At 46.4% G+C, this 20,016-nt stretch overlaps 1 protein-coding gene across 1 annotated transcript in view; it reads right to left on the bottom strand.

The window, feature by feature from the left end:
• The window catches only part of gpc3 (glypican 3), a 119,670-nt gene that overhangs the window by 34,991 nt on the left and 64,663 nt on the right, over positions 1 to 20,016 (bottom strand). Inside the window, exons 3-5 of the mRNA XM_076043508.1 lie at positions 15,620 to 16,305; positions 2,734 to 2,903; positions 1,372 to 1,497 (exon numbers count right to left, since the gene is read on the bottom strand). Coding sequence (XP_075899623.1) covers positions 1,372 to 1,497; positions 2,734 to 2,903; positions 15,620 to 16,305 — 982 coding nt within the window. The remainder of the gene's footprint in view (positions 1 to 1,371; positions 1,498 to 2,733; positions 2,904 to 15,619; positions 16,306 to 20,016) is intronic.

Here is a 20,016-nt window from a genome sequence, read left to right as displayed (position 1 = left end):
CGACGGCTGATGCGCCACCTTATCTTTCATCTCTCATCAAACAGCCGCCCAGTCTTTCACTGCCGTTTGCTCCAAAAAGGAGGTTGTGGAAATGTGACGTTGCTGCTCCGGAGCCGACACACATCCACATCTGCCTGCGCAGTTCTTCAGGGAGAGACTCTTTGATGTGGTGAAAGACGCTGTTGCTGCTGCTCCTCTTCCTTCACCTCCGCCTCCTCCTCTTCCTCCTCCTCCTCCTCCTCCAGGTGGGAGGGTAAACATGACTGATAAAAAGTCACACAATTAGCTGCTGCTCCTCCAGTATCGCAGCCGTTCGGATCCCCTCTGGTGCTCGTTACGCCCTCGGAGCCGAGCCGAGTCTGTCTGGATGCGTCAGGCTGAGACAATATGAGGATGAATGGCGTGTTTTTGGCTGCGGAGGATCCTGTTAGGATGGATAATAGACGACGGCCCGGAACAAATCTGAGAGAGTCAACCAGCAGGCTCGTTGCCCTCCAGGATGACTCTTTTCCCCCCTGGTGTTGGAGCGGCTCCATCCTTTTTCTCCCTGGGTCATCATCCCCTCAGGACGCCTCAAACCCCCCCCCCTCCCCCCAGCAGATCCCCCCTCCCTGCCAATGCCAGCATCATGTCACCTCCTGAGCTGTCTGAGCTTCATCCATTTCTATTTCCGTAAAAAAAGAAAAATCCCTTTCAGCAGTTTGGGGGAAAAGAGCAGAATTTATCCTCAGCCCTGCTCAGGAGTGAAAGGTAATAAAAACATGAACCTGCAGCGCCTCCTCCTCCGTCTCCACTGAAAGATGTGTTGCTCAGCAGTGATTAAAGCCAGCAGAGGAAGAGGAAGGGGGGAAAACACAGATATATCTACATCTATCTATCTATCTATCTTGGCCAAATTGAAATCTCAGCCAGCTGTGTAGCGGCTCTCTGGCGCGATGGACGGAGGAAGTTATGATGTGGGTCGCCCCTCAGGACAGGTGTGTGGTGAAATATTGTAGAAAAAGCAAATGAGTTTCCTCGGGGTGCACGGGAGCCGCCGTACCAGCGATGGAAAGAGCAATTAACCGAGCGGGAAGAAGGTGACAGTGTGCTCGACATTAATAACATCCCATAGAGCCAAAGTCAAGATTTACACGCACACCAGGTGGGAGGGGTGTGTGTGTGTATGTGTGTGTGTGTGTGTGTGTGTGTGTGTGTGTGTGTGTGTACGGCCTGATGCGAGGCTGATCAGCTCCGGGCGACGCTACCCTTCAAATCACCTCCAACCGTCTCACTGAGCTCCAGTTGCAGACTATTTGTGGCGCTGATCGTTTGGAGGAACAATAAATCTGAGCAGCAGCAGCAGCAGCCACTTCGGTGACGGTGATTTACCTGTCGGTCATTTCCTGGCCGTTCCAGCAGAGGGAGTGGTTGGCAGCGGCGGGCTCGCGGCTGCACAGCGTCTCCCCCAGGCCACTGTAGAAGGTGCTGAAGCCCCTCAGGCTAGATATGAACTCCCTGAGGAGGTCATCAAAGAGGAGTGAAGAACACATAAAAAAACAACAGCAAATGGTTGAACTTGACAGAGAGGGGACAGTGTGTGTGTGTTTTTCAATAAGAAAAAAAAGTCAGAGCCATCAATCAGAGCAGACGAGGGAGGGGAAAAATGAAAGGTCTCATGTTATTGGAAATTCACTTCACAGAAATGTTGGTCCAGAGAAGGAAACACGTTCCAGAAGGTGTGTGTGTGATAACATTCCTCACATCATCGCCCTCTGCTGGCCGCAGGGCAGCGATACCTCGCTGATATCTCTGTTAGCTCGGTGACAACACGCCCAGCCGGAGGCTCTTTCTAACCTCTGACTGACTCATGATTTTTTTATTTTTTTTTTTTTTTGGTCTCCTCCTCCTTTTGCAGAAAGTTGTGGGGAAAAAAATCACAGTGTTCTTATAGGAGGCTATAAACAGAGGGCAAAGCGTGACATTTTTTTTCCCTTCATAGGATTATTCACCTGAGGCTGCTGCATGGGTAAAGGATGGGGGAAATAATAATCATTAATAATAATAATAATAATGATGATGCAATTAAAAAGTTGCATGTGCAGAGCCCCCTAGAGGAAGGGGCTGGTAAAAGAGGCAGGAATAAGAGGAGCTTTGATTCCTAATTGGTTGTAATCCGGCCGCTGTGGTGCTGAGGCACCGCTGGGCTTCATTACACTTCAGCCTGTTAATGCAACAAGTGTGTGAGGAAAAACACTGGCAGACAGAGTGAAGGGGGAACCTTCACTTTCAGACACCCCTGAAACCAAAGTACAAACAGTTTGTTACTGTGCTGAAGTAGATTTTTCTGGTATCTGTATAATGTGATGATATTTTATTTGTATCCCCTACATTTGTACTCAAACATATGTACTTTCTACTCCATCGGAAAAACCCTGAAAATATATGCTTGTTACTTTTGTGTTTAAAAGATACAAATTCTGTGTAGTGTGTTTTCAGTATAAAATTTGTTCAAATTTTATAGGTTATTGATTATTTTAAATTACCTCAGTTTACCAACCAGTGTATTGTTTATCATTGTGTTGTTTAAAAAAAAATAAATTAATTGAGTAAAGGAGTTTAATCAGTATTTTTAGTTTTTATATTTTTACACCAGTATTTGTAATTTTACTCAAGCCCACAATGTGAATACTGTCGCGACCTCTGGTTGTGTCCTGCTCAGATGCTGGATCACACGGGTCCTGATGGGCTCACCTGCGGAGGCCGGCCAGAGTCTCATCCTGGTCAGGGGCCAGGGCTGGGGCCGCGGGCTGCTGGGTGCGAGCCGCTGCCTGGCCACCGGGGGGCGGCGGAGGAGGAGGAGGGTGAGGCGAGGAGACGGAGCGCGAGGCTCGCTGGGGAGTGTTTCCACACATCCCGCCCACCTGCAGAGGACGGAGGAGGAGATGGCAATGAGACGGAGTGAGTGGATCCCCTTCCAGCACCCCCCCGCCACCCCACTGGTTCCAGAGTGCCCCCCCCGCTGGCCTGTTTATCCAGACCGCTGACACCGCAGAGCGTAAGAGGCTGTCAGGAGCCAAAGTGGCGACCTGACTCAGCTGAGCCGCAAATTGTCATCTAGCGAGGATTTGTTTATTTTGGGGAGGGATGAAAGGTGGGGGGGCGGGGGGGATCTGAAGGGATTTGCATAACAAATTAGTCATTGTATCCTCTGCCAGCCGGTTCCTGCCTTGTTGCAATTTGTACTCATCGCACTGCAAAAAAAACCCAACAAAAACAAAAACAAAAACCTCCAGCGTGAAAATAAGGCCTCTTGTTTGCGTCTCTCTTTCCCCGACTAAAGGCCCCATTGTGTTTCCGCATGGGGCGACATAACTACAATAAATAAGAAGACTCTTGCAGATAATCGGTTTCCAGGTGCAATAAAAATGCAAATGGCTGTTAATGTTGTGCTTGTGGTTTAATGATTTGCCCGCGGTTTAATTTCCCCTGAGGATCCCGACCACGGCCACGGCCACGGCCGAGGTTCAGCTCCTCCTCCTCCTCCTCCTCCTCCTCTTCCTCCGCCATCTTTCCACCAGTATCATGGTAACAGCAGCTAATTGTTGCTAATAGCAGCTCCTGTTAAAAAGGATTGGAACTGGGAGGCAATATTGATGTTCAGTAGATGGAGACGCACAGGGGACGGGGCGTCTTCATCTGGTGTACACGCACACACACACACACACACACACACGCACACACACACATACACACAGACACAGAGGTCACCGTGTGTAAAAAGACAACAAAAGACACAAATCATTTCACGCAGTTCAACTCTCTTGGACACGAACGTGGCAAAGCCGCGCGCTGTGATACGATCTGTACACGTGCGCATTACGTGAACATGAGTGTGTGTTGCATATTCAGTGTGAGCTGACACCGACTTCTTCAGAGATGCTGATCAGCTGTAAGTCAGAGGCCCAGTGGGGTTAATCAATTCACCCCCGATATCCAAGGATGCAGCAATACAGCAGTGCAGACAGACAGACAGACACACACACACACACACTCACACACACACCTATTACCCCCCTCCTCCCCACTTTGTCCCTCTGATGTAATTCTCTTGTTCTGCTGCTCCTCCAGCCCCTCCAGCGCCCCCACAGGCCATGATTAATGTGCGCTCCTGGCTGGCCGTAGGGGAGGGGCGGTGGCAGCCAGGCGGGAAACACTGACTCAGCGGGCCCTCCCTCTACTCCTCTTCCCGCACCTCCTCTTCCTACCCCACCTCCTCTTCCTCTCCAACCTCCTCTACCTTCCCCTCCACTTCCTCCTCCCCACAACACGTGCGCGCTCCCTGCCGCCGATTGTTCCTGGATTCTTCCAGCGCAGGTCTCATTAGTGGAGTATTAATTAGGGGGAGGGGGGGGGGGGGCAAAGCTCCAATACCAAGTAAAAAGTACTATCGATTCCGATACCGATGCCTTGTACTTGAAACGTTATGATCATAGAATATTTGGGGAGGATTTTGGCCTTTAGTTACGGTAATTGATTATGATCACGGTTAAACACCGAACAAAGATTTCAGGAAAATAAACATGTTTTTTGTTGTTGCTATTAACTAACTACAATACAAAACTGTTTTCCAGTACAACATGGTAAGATAATTCCACTTTAACTATACACAATTATTTAAGAAAAAAGTGCAAAAAACAACAATAGTAACAATATGACAAAAAGAATTAACCTTAAAATGTCAAGGACACAACAAATACGACCTTCCATTGAACGTAGATATTCACGACTGGCAGAGGGTGTGTATGTGTTGGGGAGTGGGAGCTGTTGGGTGGGGGAGGGGCTACGCTTTTTACGAAAAAAGACTTGGAGAGACGCTGTGAGGAAGTCGGAGTCATTTGCCGTTAACGTCTAGAAGAGAGACTGCAACAAAATTATCGGCATCATCACGCAAGTATCGATCCGATACAGATCACCTCGGTATAGATCAATAGGTCCATCCCGAGTATTAATATCAGCAAGTCGTGACCTGAACGTCAGCAGGAGGCAAGAACTGGGAAGCATCGGCCCAGTGCTCCCAGTGTCACTGACAGAGAGCCGCTGACAGTGGAGTAATAAGATGACACACACACACACACACACCTGCCTCTCAGGTTCCATGTGGCGCCGTGCAGCGCTCGTGCAAACAGGGAGCGAACGGTGGAAAGTCTAAACAAACTGACAGTGAGTCCAAGCAGCTCGACACACTCGCAGCTCTCAGCTGGCTGTGACTGTCCAACAGTAAACACGTTTGTATGCATGAAATATATTTTGTGGACAAACAAGTTGAGCCTTTTGGAATCTCTACCCCTCAGAGGTTCTGCAGAGTTTCATTTCTTTTTTTAAAGGTGTCTGGTTTCTTTGTTTTGTGAGGGGTTTGCTGGTTGGACAACACTGAAATTACAGTTAACCAGATTCAATATTATGATTTCCATTGACAATCTCGAAGTGTAGAATTAAATATTCTGTATAACAACATTTTGTCTCCGTACAACTCATTTATCCTTGATAAATACCAGAATATTCCAGCATGATCCTTACAAATGGGGCACCATTTATAAGGAAAATAAACAGGCTTTACTACCATATAAGATTTATCACAGAGAAACGCTGAGAAATAAATAAAATCCTCCCTTTAAAGTTTACATCTTTATGCGCAGTAACAAAGCGGAAATATTGTTTATGCTTGACGAGAGAGGCACTAAAGAGAGATAATAAGATGTAATAAAAACATTTTCAAGTCTGAGGATTAACACGTGAATAATGTACACAGAAACAGTTTTTTTGAAAACAGAGAAAAGCTTCTGAAACACATCTACTGACCGGTCTGCAATAAAACCACATTCAAATGGTTGTTTTTGTTGCACAACACCATCTGGGGCAAATAAAGGCATTGATTGATTTAAAGTCACTCCAACCACATTTCTTCGCGATGCCCTGATTAGAAATGTTGACATCTATGAGGAGCTGAAAGTGTCTGATCAAGTGCCCTCAACTGCCCTCGATCAACCTTCATTAGCCTCCATGCTGGCCGCCTCCCCTGATCCGCCCTCCACTTACGGCCATAGTGCTCCACTCGACCTCCAGGCGGCAGAATGACTTCAGCGCAGCCCTCGGATTCACAGTAACCAACATCCAAATGTCGCAAAAAATAAACCCAGCGTCAGGAGGAGAAGATGGCACCATCTGTGCTGTGAAGGTGGCCGCCTGCCCAGACGCACAGCTGTAACAACATATTGGAGAATATTTGGTGACTAATGTTCCAGAGAGACAAGTCACCACTCAGCTCCCCTTCCTCCTCCGCCTCTTTCTTCTGCTCCTGTTCTTCCTCCTCCACCTCCTCTTCTTTCTCCTCCTCCTGCTCCACTACCTCCTCCTCCTCCTCCTCCACACCCTCCACCCCTCTCCCACCTCCTCCTCCTCCTCTTCTTTCTCCTCCTCCTGCTCCACCACTTCCTCCTCCTCCTCCTCCTCCTCTTTCTCCTCCACCTCTTACTCTTCCTGTTCCTCCCCCTCAAAGACGGGGAGCTTTTGAAGAGTAAGGAGGCAAGGTAAGCTAGATGGAAGAAACACTTCAAGGAAGTGCTCAACAGAGATACTCCAGAGTCACCACCACAAGAAGACAAAGAGCCACAGAGGAGATCAAAGTTGCACTGAAAGCCCTCAAGAATGGGAAAGCTCCTGGAGCAGACCAGATTACAGCTGAAATGCTGAAAGACCAGCCAGGAACTGAAACGCATCCTTGACCTGATATGGAACGATGGAATAGTGCCAAAACAATGGACCAAAGGACTGATATGTAAAATTCCCAAGAAAGGAAACCTACAAGACTGCAAGAGCTGGAGAGGAATCACCCTGTTGCCCCTGGCCAGCAAATTGCTGAGCAGGATCCTCATCCACAGAATCCAGGCAGGTGCTGATCACACTCTGAAGAAAAAGCAGGCAGGATTCCGGAAAGGCAGATTAACTAATGTAACGCGAAAGTGTATTTTGTGGACTTTGAAAAAGCGTTTTGACTCAGTGCATAGAGACAGCCTTTGGGTCATCATGAAGAAATATGGATTCCCTCGGAAACTGACTGAGATGGTGTGTGAGATGGCTGTGATAGATGAGAATGAAACCACAGACTTTTTCCCTGTGATGACCAGTGTGAAGCAAGGTTGCTCAGGACCAGTGCGAAGCAAGGTTGCTTGGGATTCCTCTTTCTCCTCACGACAGACTGGGTGATGCAGCAGACAGTAGAGGGAGAGAGAACCCGGGATTCGATGGAACTTCACTACAATATTGGAGGACCTGGATTTTGCTGACGACGTTGCACAACTGTCATCAACAATGAACCATCTCCAGACCAAAACAACAAAGCTTGAAGACAATTCGGCAAGAGTTGAACTTAAGCTGTATGCAAAGAAATGCAAAACACTCAAAGCCAACAACAACAGTGAAGCGAGCCTGACAGTCACGGTCAGGACGAAGTTGAAGAGGTCAATAAGTTCACATACCTGGGCGCCAACGTGACCAAGAGTGCAGGTAGTACTGTAGACGTCAAGAAGAGGATAGCACTAGCCAGCACATCACTCAAGAGACTGTCCAACATTTGGCAAGCCACAGACATCAACAGAAAGACCGAAGCATCCCTCTTCAAGAGCTTGGTCTTGTCAGTACTACTATACGGACGAGAGACCTGGAAACTGACCAAGGGAGACAAAGAGAAACTTGACGTCTTTGAGACCAAGTGTCTCAGGAGAGTCTTCAAAATCTGATGGCAGCAGCTCATCCCAAACAAAACAGTTCTACAAATGGCAACAGCAGAGAATATCAGTGACCAAGTGAGAAGGTGGCGATGGAACTGGATCGGCCATGTGCTGAGGAAGAAACCAACACAAGACTGTGCGGTAGCCTTGGGTTGGACTCCCGAAGGAAAGAGGAAACATAGCCGCCCAAAAACAACCTGGCAGCGGATGGTGGAGGTTGAGCGGAGCGGTGCAGGCTGGAATTCCTGGAACGCCGCGCAGCCTCAAGCCGGCCACAATGGCGGAGAGAAGTCCAAGCCTTGCGTGCCTCCTGGCGCTGAGGGAATTAAGTAAGTAAAGTGGTGGAAACCAAACTGTCTCTGAGCCAGAAGATTTGGTGGTGGATTCCTGGGTCAGGTGATTTTTGTGGTTAATCACAGACTGTGCAATAAGCACTTAAACACTGAACAGGTGGAACGTGTGTCTTCAAAAGGTCACACAAAGTCAACATCAGTTCACCTGTGAGCATTGTAGAGCATCTTAGGAGCCCTCTGAATTTGATATCACAAACTTTCTCTGTGAGCAGTGAAAATGAATTTTTCTCTCGGTGGCTGAAACTCTAATTGTTAATAATAAAAGCCCAAACACTGGTGAGATATCTTCATCAGACGTGTGGATTAGAACATGGTTGTTTTCACATCACACTTGTAGCGACGGTTGAGATGTGAGAGAAATGTATTTCACACTCCCGATGAGCCCTGGAGCTGCCAGACATGATTAAAATTAGATGAGTTTCTCTGGCAGAGACGCGGCGGCAGACAGAGGAGTCGGACTTGCGGCTCTCTGGGTGTTTCCTCAAAACAAGGACGATTTTCAGAGCCGCGTCTTCTGTTTGAGGGAACTTTGATTTGCATTTAAATGATACATTTTCCTATTACATACAAAAGACCCTCATTAATACAAAGGCAACAAGAATCGGTTTGCTATTTTGCTGAATCAGAGATGCTTTCTGGATAAACTGTGACTGCTTTGCTAAATACGAAATGGAAAAATATGAGGAAAATTAATCTAAGTGTAAAAAAGGGCTCAGAATCGGATATATTGATGTCGAAAGAGTACTTTGCAAAGCCGCACTTGCAAACTTTTCATTCTAGAACAGATGTTTCACTCCATGTAGAAACCGTCTAACATTTAAAAGTTAGATAAAATATGTGACTTAATTTTAACGGATTAATAGGATTTAAATGATAAAGTCTCAATAACGGGAATAATTTTCATACAATCAGCACTGCATTATATTAACAATCATATATGACATATTTAGAATTACGGATAATAAGATTGATTGAATAATGAACTCTCTTTGTGTTTCAGAGCCCATTTGGCTGTAAGTGTGACAAAGACTGAATTGATGCTCTTGTTTTCTCAGTGAAGCAGCAGTTTGTGCTTCACATATTATTAGTATTATTCTTTTTTTATGCCTCCAAGCAGATGGAAATTACAAAGTGGTGCTGATGAATCGCTGTATGGAAATGAAGTTGTTACCTAAAGAAATATGAGCCGTGAGATTCACTATAAATCAAGCAGAAGTGAGTCAGTCGAGTCCTGCAGCTCCTCCAGTCACCTGATTTCTGCTTCCCGTCTGCGTCTGAAGCCGAGGGGTCGGCGGGTGATGGATGTCTCCTTCACACCGTCCTGCCCCCCCCACACCACCCCTACACCTCCACCTTCCCCCAGGCTGTCCCTTCATCCGTCTGCCCCCCCCCTTCTTTTGGCCCCGCCCCCTCATTGTGACCATCTCTCTTTCTCTTTCTCTCGGTTCGTTCTTTCTCCTCGGTAACCGGTAAAAATAGAGCTTCATAAATCATGCATCTTCTCATCGCAGTAGTGCGTTTGGAACAGGAGGGAAGGGAAATAAATGGTGGAGTGAGTGAGTGGAGGGGGTGGGAGAGGGGAGTCGGGGTGGTGGGGGGGGCACTTGATGATGGTGATGAGATGGAGAGACGGAGCCGAGTGACTTTAGGAGCAGCTGGAAGACGAGACGGGACGGATGGGAGCTGCGGGGCTCTTGGCCGTCCTCTCCTCTCCTCTCTTCTCCTCTCCTATCCTCTACCTCCGTCCCTCCGTCCGTCCCCCTCCGTCTCGCTGCACGGCGGTCGATTGCTGCTGGAGTTTGGAGGGAAATGAATGTCAACATCCCGCAGGAGTCAGAGCCGCTGGATGATGAGTGGCCGCAGCCGGCAGAGGAGCATGTTTTCTAGTCCACAGAGAGAGGGAGAGAGGGAGAGAGAGAGTGAGAGAGAGAGAGAGAGAGAGAGAGAGAGAGAGAGAGAGAGAGAGAGAAGAGGTGTGGCTCTCTCACACCTGCAGGACTGCTTTTTTTCTGCCAGTGCTTCAGTAACTCACACTCAGGCTGCAGGCTGCACAATCATATGTAGCATTTAAGGCTTCTTTTTTTTTTTAAGGTTTAAACACTTTTTTGGACTTGTAGATTTCATTTTGGAAAGGAAATCCAAATTAAAATTGGTTAAAATAAATAAATTAGATAATTGAATAAATGAAATAACTGTGAGAGTGAGTGACTGGACGATGAGCAGATGCAGTTAGCATGGAGGCTAAAGAGGGTTGATCACATCTGGTCTGCTCACTCGGAAAAATGGAAGATCAGGGGACACAGGAAAGAGTTGGAAGATCAGACGTGGGTTTCAGCACAGAAACACATTGTTTGCATTGTTTTTTTAATTCAAGTTACTCAAGTTTTTACTAAGTTCCTGGAACTCTATAAGTGAGAGCGCTGAAGCTGGACTGTTCTCATCACTAACTTAACAAAAAAAATCCCTCTTCCATTTTGACAGATTTGAATAGAAAAAAAAGAAGTCTTCTTTCAGTTTTCAGAGTTTTAATGCTCCATAAACAGTCATCTTCTTCTTTCATAGCGGAGACGAAACAAGAAAGTAACTGCTGCAAGCTGCCCGGCGGACCAGTGATGACTGAGCCGAGCAGCAGTTTTGGAGGGCATTTTCATGTCAATTTTGTAAAGCAATAAAAAAACAATTCCAGCCAATTGCAGTTAACCTCGTGGCTACGACTCAAGGCTCACTCATTTCTCTTCAATGCAGCTCTCTTTGTAAAGCGAAACAAGAGTTACGTTGGGTGTAAAAGGCAGAAACCTTGAAAGCTAATAGATCCTGGATAACATTAGCTAACAACAACCAAGGTAAAAAAGATTAAAGGTAAAGTTTGACGTGAGCAAACTCAGTTCGACTGATGTCAAATAAGTTTGTTTGATTTTTTTTTTTTTTTTTAATGAAGCATTTGGCCGCAACATGATGTGTTCCAGTCTTTTGCACAACCAGTTGATTGCCTCCGTGACTTCTCAAAATCCATACAGTATCCAGCATCCTTCATGCTAGCTGCGAGGTGCTAACAGTGTTTCAATGCACAATGGTATCTGCTCTAATGTTGTGCTGGTTACCAGACCCTTCTGGTGCCGCCGGTGGTGACGTTATGACGTATGTGGATCTTCCTTTACTTCTCTCTCTCTCTCTCTCTCTCTGTCCCTCTCTCTCTCTCTCTCTCTGTCTTGTGCTCCCTCTCTCGCTCCCTCTTTCTCTCTCTATGGTACCCTCAGAGATTGAAGGTCAGGGACGGTTGGCCAAAGGGATGGTCAGCCGATGCACAGTGAGCAAATCAGACAGATCTCTGATAACCCCAGTCACTGGTCATCGACAGAGGTCACGAGATAAGGAAAGAAAAGTGACACTTCACTGATCCAGTTCCACTGATGAAATGAAAACAAGCGCACGCTTCGTTTTTTTTTTTTTTCCCCTCTTGCAATTCACAACCCCAAAGTAAAAATAAAAATCAGTTTCTTAAGAAACGCCTGTCGGGATCTTCTTGTTCTGTCAGTAAATTATGTTTCCCATCATCACATCATGCTCTATATTTTTTATCACGCTGCATTTTCTCGTCTTGTTTCAAGTGGAAACACCCTGTCAGACACATTTCATTCAGGTCTTTGCCTCCTGACAATGTCATGACATGTCAGTGGTTCTCAACTGGTGGAGTCTAAGGACCCACATTTATTTTCTTTCTTAAAATGAAGTCACGACCCAAATTTATTCCAAAAAATAAAAACGCTAGCCCACATTCTATCATGTCTAGTAAAATAAATTGTCAAAATTATGGAATTGAATTATGTGTTCTGCAAAATAAATGCCCAACATTTTCTCTATAATAACATATATTTAAAAATCCTTTTTAAAAAAAACAAAACAAAAAAAAACAAAAGGGAAAAAAAAGGTGGAAGCTGCCCACCAGTGGGGAAACGCTGCACTCGAATGCAGCGGCCTAAATTAGCAGTCAGACACACAGAAGACCTTTCCGGAATCTGGGTGTGACAGTTTACTGAAGGTGTGACAGAATTAACCCTGGGGGGAAACAACAGCATCGTCCTTTCAATGACACCACGAGTGTCTCTGCAAGATTACATTCACTCACTCACGCACAAGACATTGTGTGTTTACATACACAACATTGCCACAGTGCTGAACAATACGACTCACAAGCCGGAGCTTTAATCCCCTGAAATGGATCCAGAGTCCCGGCACTGTAAAATCATCCTGCAGTGACTCAAACCCCCTGAAGCCGCCGGCCGGGGCCTTGTTTCATTTTAGATAAGGATCTGCATCGCCTACAATCCGAGCCATGTATCCCCCCGCCCCACCCCCCCACCACCCCCGCCCCCCCGCCCCCCGCTCTCCTCCCCAGTCGGCGTTTCATGGATGCAGCCACGCCCTCTTGCCGTGCAGTAAGTGAGGTCAACCTGCGCCTGAATAAATGATGGGCAGTGCGTGGAAAAGCTTCTGGCTGCAGGGATTTAGGAGTGGAAGGTTTTTTTTTTCAGCCGATGTACCACAGCCGTTCATATTTCATGAGAGGCTTTTTTTCCCCCTTGCCTCGGCTTCACGTGCGGCCCGGCCCGCCGGCCAAACTCCACTGTTTGATTGCAGTTTGAAACCACACGTCACGGGTCAGTGCAGCCGCTGACGAGAGGAGGATGAGTCGAAGCCAGACAACTGCTCCCCTCCTCCACCTCCTCCCCTCCCTCCCCCCACCCTCCCTTCTTCACCGCTAGCTCGCTAGGCTACTCCATCCTCCTCCTGATGCAGCTCCAGCCACAGTGAGTTTGATGTGAGGATGATGGAGTGTTGTGGGGCTGTTGTGGCTGGAGTTATTTTATGAGTTTTCTTTTTTCATTTCTCATTTCACCCTTCGGACCTGAAGTGACTCTATAAATGAAATATACAATACAATAAATAAATAAGATATGTAATTTTTTTCAGTCATGTGTTTTTGTCTTTCCAGGAGGAAACAGAATTCAACCCCCGACGCATTTTATTTTTATCTATTTTGTTCAATTTTAAAACTACTACTAAAACTTTACATTCCTGTGGATTTAAATGTAACAGTAAATTTGGTTCATATGTGAGAGCAAGCGGTGGCCTATGTATAAAAATGCCCCCCTGCTGTTTGACTGCATAAACAGTCAACTAACTACTGGCTTCGACTAGTCGCCACGTGTCTTAACTAAAGTCTGAACTAAAGTCTGAAGAACTGGTTCCGGATTTCATTGTTCTGATTCATTTTCATTTGTTCAGCCACCAATTGTGCAAGTTGTCCCATTAAAAAAGATGAGAGAGGTCTGTAATGTTCATCATAGGTACACATCTGTGAGAGACAGATTGAAAAAAAATAATCCAGGAAATCACATTATATGATTTTGAAATAATAATGGTGCAGAAAATAAGTATTTAGCACCTACAAACAAGCAATAATTCTGGCCCTCACACCCCTGTTACTTCTTCATTAAGACGCTTTTCTATCCTCCATTTGTTACCTGTATTAATGGAACCCGTTTGAACTTGTTATCTGTATAAAAGACACCTGTCCACACCCTTAAACAACCCAACTGCAACTCCATGGCCAAGGCCACAGAGCTGTGTAAGGCTGCGTTCAGACTGGAGGCCCAACCTGATTCAAATCAGATTCAATCCGTTTTGCAAAAATTGGATTTCATTTGATTTGTGACTGTTCAGATTACAAAAGAGACGTCCGGTTTAAATCTGGATGGACTAAAAATCGGACTTTTGGCTGGCAGTCTGAACACGGCTTAAGGACGACGGGGACAAGATTGTACACCTGCACAAGACTGGCATGAGCCAATCTAGACCTACATGAAACATTTGACCTCTGTCATTGTCAACCAAGGTTACATTACAAAGTATTGAGGTGAACTTTTGTTATTGATCAAATGTTTATTTTCTTTACCATTATGCAAATAAATTCTTTACAAATCATGCAATGTGATTTCCTGGATTTTTTCCTCACAATTGAAGTGTACATATGATGAACATTACGGACCTCTCACGTCTTTTGAAGTGGGACAGCTTGCAGAATCGGTGGCTGTCAGATACTTTTTCTTGCCCCACTGTATATGATTTTCACCTGTAACTGACTGCATTTGAGTGACAGTTACTACTTGGCGTTGTGTCTCTCTGCACCGACTGATCAGGTTACAGCCCAGTTGGGTTGAGTAGGATTGAGTTGTGTACACTGGGGGAAGTGGGACCCTCGATCTTTGTTCTGAAGCCCACATTAAACATCTAGTGCAGAAGTGTAAAATCTTATTAGCTTGTAATCCACCCAAGTCCCCTCCCCCCAAAAAAGAAAAGGAAATGACTGAGGGGGAAACTTGCAGAAACAGAGAAGTGTGACTAAGTGATTTGGACGAGTGTGTTGTGGAAACGGTGGCAGAGAGGCTGATGACACAGTGTTGGTGGGTTTTGTGTTGCGCCATGGGGACTTGTGTAAACACATGAGCCTGAAGAGCCTCTCAGCTTTTATCCGAATAAATCAAACAGCGGCTAAATTAAAAACAAAGAATCTCTTTTTCATCGCAAATATTAATAAGCTGCTTCCTTCATCCTGGTTTTGAAGCCCTCGGAGGAGCAAATGATTACAGATTGTGCAGTGTTGCTGCAGTGTCTGGTGGTGCCATGCAGTTTGTGTTTATTTATCGTTATAGGTTGGAAGAAGCAAAGTACAAATACTTACAGGTATCTGTACTTCACTTGAGGATGTCTCTTTCTGACCACCTTCTACTTTGACTACCTGTGTACAGAAATATGTGTACTTTCTACTCCTTATATTGGAAAAGTACACTCACTTTCTTTTATGTTTAAAAATGTTTCAAAGATACAAATTCTGTTAAAAGTAATTTTCTTACAATAGTTCTGTTGCTTGAAGTGGAGCTATTTGAACCCTGCTGTTGTGTAGTTGAATATAAAAGTGGATGACATTTTAGAGGGAGATATGTTGCTTTGCAGTTGCTGTTCATTGTGATCTATGTGATCAGTATAGAGAAAAATATAAATAACATTATTATTGCTATTGTTATCAAAAGTGTAAAGATCCACCCATGGCTCATTGGTCAGAACTATTAGGGATTGCATATTGGTTTTGTTGGGGCTGAAGAAGAAAAATAAAACCACAGTTTCGAGAGTCGCAAAGCTGTTAAAAATGATCCAAATGCTCATTAAGACCCTTGACCTCTGACCTCTGGTTAGTTCAGCCTGGATTAATCTGCCCGAACTTTTTCATTTTTGCAAAATCATCAACGAATGTCTTGTTTCAGAATTACAAAAAAAAAATGTAATTTTTACTTTTTGCAAGTACATTTCAGTACCTGAACTTTCATAATTTTACTTGAACAAGGAGCACTTTTACTCAAACTCAGAATGTGAATACTTTTGTCACCTCTGTTTGTCATCAGCGTGGTGACTTGTGTTGTGTTGTTGTGCTGTACTCACCAGGGCGGTGAGACGCGTGCGGCTGTTGACGGCATGCTTCAGCGCCAGCCGGATGATGGCGGGCAGCCGCAGCACCACCGACTCCACGTCCTGCTCGCCCCGCATGGCGCCGGCCAGCCTTCCGAGCCCGTCCACGTAGCTCCTCCAGTGGGGCTGCACCTCGGCCGCCCCCCCCAGGCAGCCCTGCATCACGGCCTGGCAGAATCCCCGGCAGGCAGGGGGGCCCAGCAGGCCCTGGCAGTGTGGGCAGAACCAGAGACGGAGCAGAGCCCGGCCGCAGTCCCGGCCCGGCCGCAGGTGGTCAGTGGTGTTGACCACCTCGATGCCCAGGTTGAGCGCCTGCAGGAAGACCCTGGTGGCCAGCAGGGAGCGCGACAGCCGGGTCATCATCAGTTTGGGGTAGGGCCCGAAGGCCCCCGAGTCCTTCCAGGCCCCCCGCACGCACTCCTCGGAGGCGGCAGCCACGCCGCCTCCCAGCAGGCGGCGGTAGGCCACGGGGAAGAGGCGGCCGTACAGCAGCGACACCATGTGGTCCACCGAGGAGTCCGAACCCAGGATGTAGAGGGACATGTCCAGGAAGAGCTGCCCCACCGAGCTCTGAGCACTGCCCCCCAGGGCCGGGAACTCCGCCTTCAGCATGGCCAGGGTGGAGTTGCGGCCGTGACGCAGCACCAGGTCGAAGGCCTCTGAGGAGGAGAGCAGGACAGGGGAGGTGTTAGAGCAGTGAGGATGGCTGCCAGGGGGCGCTATAGGAGGTCACCGGAAAATTGGAGACAAGATAAGAGAAAAAAAAAAAGCACGGATGCACCGATATCGATAACAGTATTGGGTATCGGTACCAATATCGGGGTTGGGTGCTCTACTCATAAAATACGTGCCAATTCCACTACACTGATACCAGTTGTATGTGTATGGATATGACAATTTTGTAAAGTTTGTGTTTGTATGTCAGTGAAATTGTGACAGTCATCCCATTTTCCACAAAAACTGAGGATGTTGTTTAACAGAACAGAACATCTGTGGGGAAAAAAATCCCTGCCCTGACCCCCGTGACCCTGAATTGGAATAAGCGGGTATAGAAGATGAATGAATGAATGAATGAATGATGAATGAATGAGCATCTGTGGGGGAAAAAAATCATGTGTAATGGCCTTACTAAATACACAGTATCGGTACTGAAATGCAAGTACCTACATTCTACTTGTTCTGTAAAAAAGTGGCAGTCATAATAATAATAACAATGGATTGGATTTATATAGTGCTTTTCCAGACACTCAAAGCATTGAACCCATTACTCATTCTCACCACAATCACAATGGTGGTGGGAAGCTACATGTGTAGCCACAGCTGCTCTGGGGGCAGGCCGACAGAAACATAGCAGCCAAACTGCGGCAAACGACACCTGCGACCACCACCCAACATTCACTCACGTTTGTACGAGGCAATGTGGGTTAAGTGTCTTGCCCAAGGACACAACGACAGACTTGGGTGGAGCGGGATTTGAATTGGCAACCTTTTAGTCTGAGGAAAAAACCTCCTGAGCTACAGGAGGTAAAGCGGTTTTGAGCAGTATTGGTGTATTCCTAAAAACAAGGAAATAAACAAATGAATAATGAATCAAATTATTGTTTAATCATTATTGTTGAATGTAATCTATGATAATATTTCATTGCCTGCCATAAACATTGTTGGTGGCGTCGAGTGTTTGCACCATATAGCGAGGTGAGTTGCTCCTCAAGCTGGACAGGGTAGTGCAAAATGGACAACAGGTTTGTGACAAAGAGAGTGAAGGAACAGACAGACAGACAGCCCAGCTGCTGGAGGACACAACCATGGCTGTGATCATCAGCATGTTAGTTGATTTTGTTCTTATTCTAAACAAATGTAACGATTACTGAACAGCAGCTATCAAAAAGTAAGAAAAAACATTCTAAAAGTTGATGTTTCTTTACGTATTTTGTAACATTGTCCGTTCATTTGCATAATGGGGTCCCCATGCCAGAACCTAATGCTGTTTGGGGGGTCGTGGTGTGTGAAAGTTTGGGAACAAATGAATTAGATAGACAATTTAGCAGAAAAAAACAAAAGAAACAAATGGAATGAAGTCAGAGAAAAGAGAAAAAGCTGCCGAGCACAGCCGACTCCTCACACTTTCCTAAAGGCTCCACTCAGGAGCCTTGAGAGATAATAAGAGCAAAAGCATCTGAAACCCCCTTAAAAAAGAAGAAACAACTGTGTGTGTCTGGCTGCTTGTAACAAACAAAGAACAGACTCAAAACGTGCATGATGAATGTTAAAAAAGAGGGATGAAAAGAGGCAGTGGGGGGGACTTAAAGGAGAGTATTAAGGAATATTAATCTCAATATTTTAGTCAGGCAGGAGAGGCGTGACCAAGGGGACGTCTGCGAGGAGAAGAAAGGAGTAAAGAGCAGCAGAGGAGGAGTAGGAAGAAGATGTGAGGAGGCAAAGCAATCAGCAGCGTTTCAGAAGCAAAAAAAAAAAAAGAAGAAGACGGAGAGTCTTATCAACAAGGTGGCACAAGAAACAGGAGCTCTCTCATCGATCGCAGCGGAGAACGACAACAGAGGGGATTTAGAGCTCCATTACTGAACCTAGCGGGGGAGCTGAGAGTCGGCGGAGGAGCCAGGCTTTGGACTGGAGAATAGCGGCAGAGGGGCGGGGGGGTGAAATCCTATTTATACCACCGCAAGTCCAACACACTGCTTTGTGGGTAGCGTGTGTGTGTGTGTGTGTGTTAGCAGGACGGCGGCGGTGCTGTCGAAGAGGACAGAGGAGGAAGAAGTTGTTTGTGTAGTAAAAAGCACAGTGTTACATCCTGTGAGTGTGTTGTACTTTGTTGGTTTTTTTTTGCTTTTTCGCCCGGGGTTCTTCGTTCTTTTTCTCTTTTTTTTCTTCTTTTACGCCACTGAGAGAGCATGAAAGACCATTTCAAGTGCACATCACATGACTGAAAAGAAGCAGAAAATGCCAAAGAGACACTTGTTTCAGGCTCGGGGGAGGCTGGGATGGGGTGGGGAGGGTGAACGCATGCGTTGACTGGAGATGAAATCCGGATGTGTGAGCTGAGACGCGTCCGTGTAGGAGGACTGTGGAGAACTTGTGACCCAGTTAGCGGAGATGATTAGAAAACGCCAAAGGACAGCAGGAGAAATAGCAGGATTTTTTTTCTCAGCGCTCTGAATCTGAAGCCGAGTCGCATTCCCTGCAAACACCCCCAGTGTCACTCTGCACAGCATCCACAGCAGCTGGGCATCTGATTTGTTTTTTTCTTTGTTTTAAAAGATGCTCATTACTGCCACCAGCAGACTAAACACCAACCAGGTTAATAATACACTGGAGATCTTTAGGTCGGGTGTCTCTGGAGGACCCTGACGTTAAGTGGAATTCGATGCTCGCCGCTAATTGTTGCCGCATGTGACCGCAGTTGAGTGCAAGTAAGTTAGTTTCTCTTTAAAGGTTCAGTGCGTAACATTTTTTAAGGAAGCTTGGTATTTAAGGAAAGCATGTTTCGTATTGAGGTCACTGTCAGGTGGGCTTCCTTAAAAAATGGTGGTACAAGGTGGCAGCTAACTTGCAGCGAGCCTCTTACTGCTCTAAGGGTAGGACAACCAAACTATTTCTATTGTACTGTGAGTATACACTTCTACTAATGTATTCATGGGCAGTGTGTTAAACTTTTACGAGTATGAAAATCATAAATCAAGCCAAATATTACACACTGGACCATTAAGTGAGCCAATACATCTGCAAAACCACCACCTGAGATAAACAGCCACCCAGCCGGGTGCTGCACTTTAATGTTTTGTCAAGTGAGTGAATTTGAAAAGCGGGGTGGGGGTTTGAGGTAAAGGGGGAGAGTGTTGGGGTGGGGCACTGGAGAATATGAGTGAGTGAAGATGAGAAGATGCTGGGAAGCTCCGCCCATCCTCTAGGTTTTCCCGCCCGAACACAGAGACACAAAAGGGAGGAGGTGAGAAATAAGAAATACAGAAGGCTATTTACACTCAGACGCGCACACACAGACACGCACACAGACACACACTCCTTGCTAAATCAACCGGTGCAGTTCAGCCGCTACCTGTCGTATCTCTTACACCACAAACAGAAAGAGCCACTTTGCTCAGGCAGGAGAAAGACTAGAGGGCTCTTCATGAAGGCATTCAATGGCTCTAAAGTACCAGGGAGGGTCGGGGGTGGGGTGATGGTGAGGGCGGGGGCGGGGGAGGGGGGGTGGTCACCGCAGGTCCCATTTCCTGCAGACTGGCTAGATGCCTGTCTTTCTTTCATCAGTGAGAGCCCGGCCAGGATCAGGTGTCCTCTAATGGAGGCCGGAGTGGCTGCGTGTCAGGGACCTGTGACATCCTGGAGACCAGCGG

The sequence above is a fragment of the Nelusetta ayraudi genome, unplaced genomic scaffold (genome assembly GCF_046127955.1).
Source record: "Nelusetta ayraudi isolate G7.1 ecotype Tasmania unplaced genomic scaffold, CSIRO-AGI_Nayr_v1 ptg000075l, whole genome shotgun sequence".
Taxonomy (NCBI): domain Eukaryota; kingdom Metazoa; phylum Chordata; class Actinopteri; order Tetraodontiformes; family Monacanthidae; genus Nelusetta; species Nelusetta ayraudi.
This window is presented reverse-complemented; position numbering and strand designations above follow the sequence as displayed.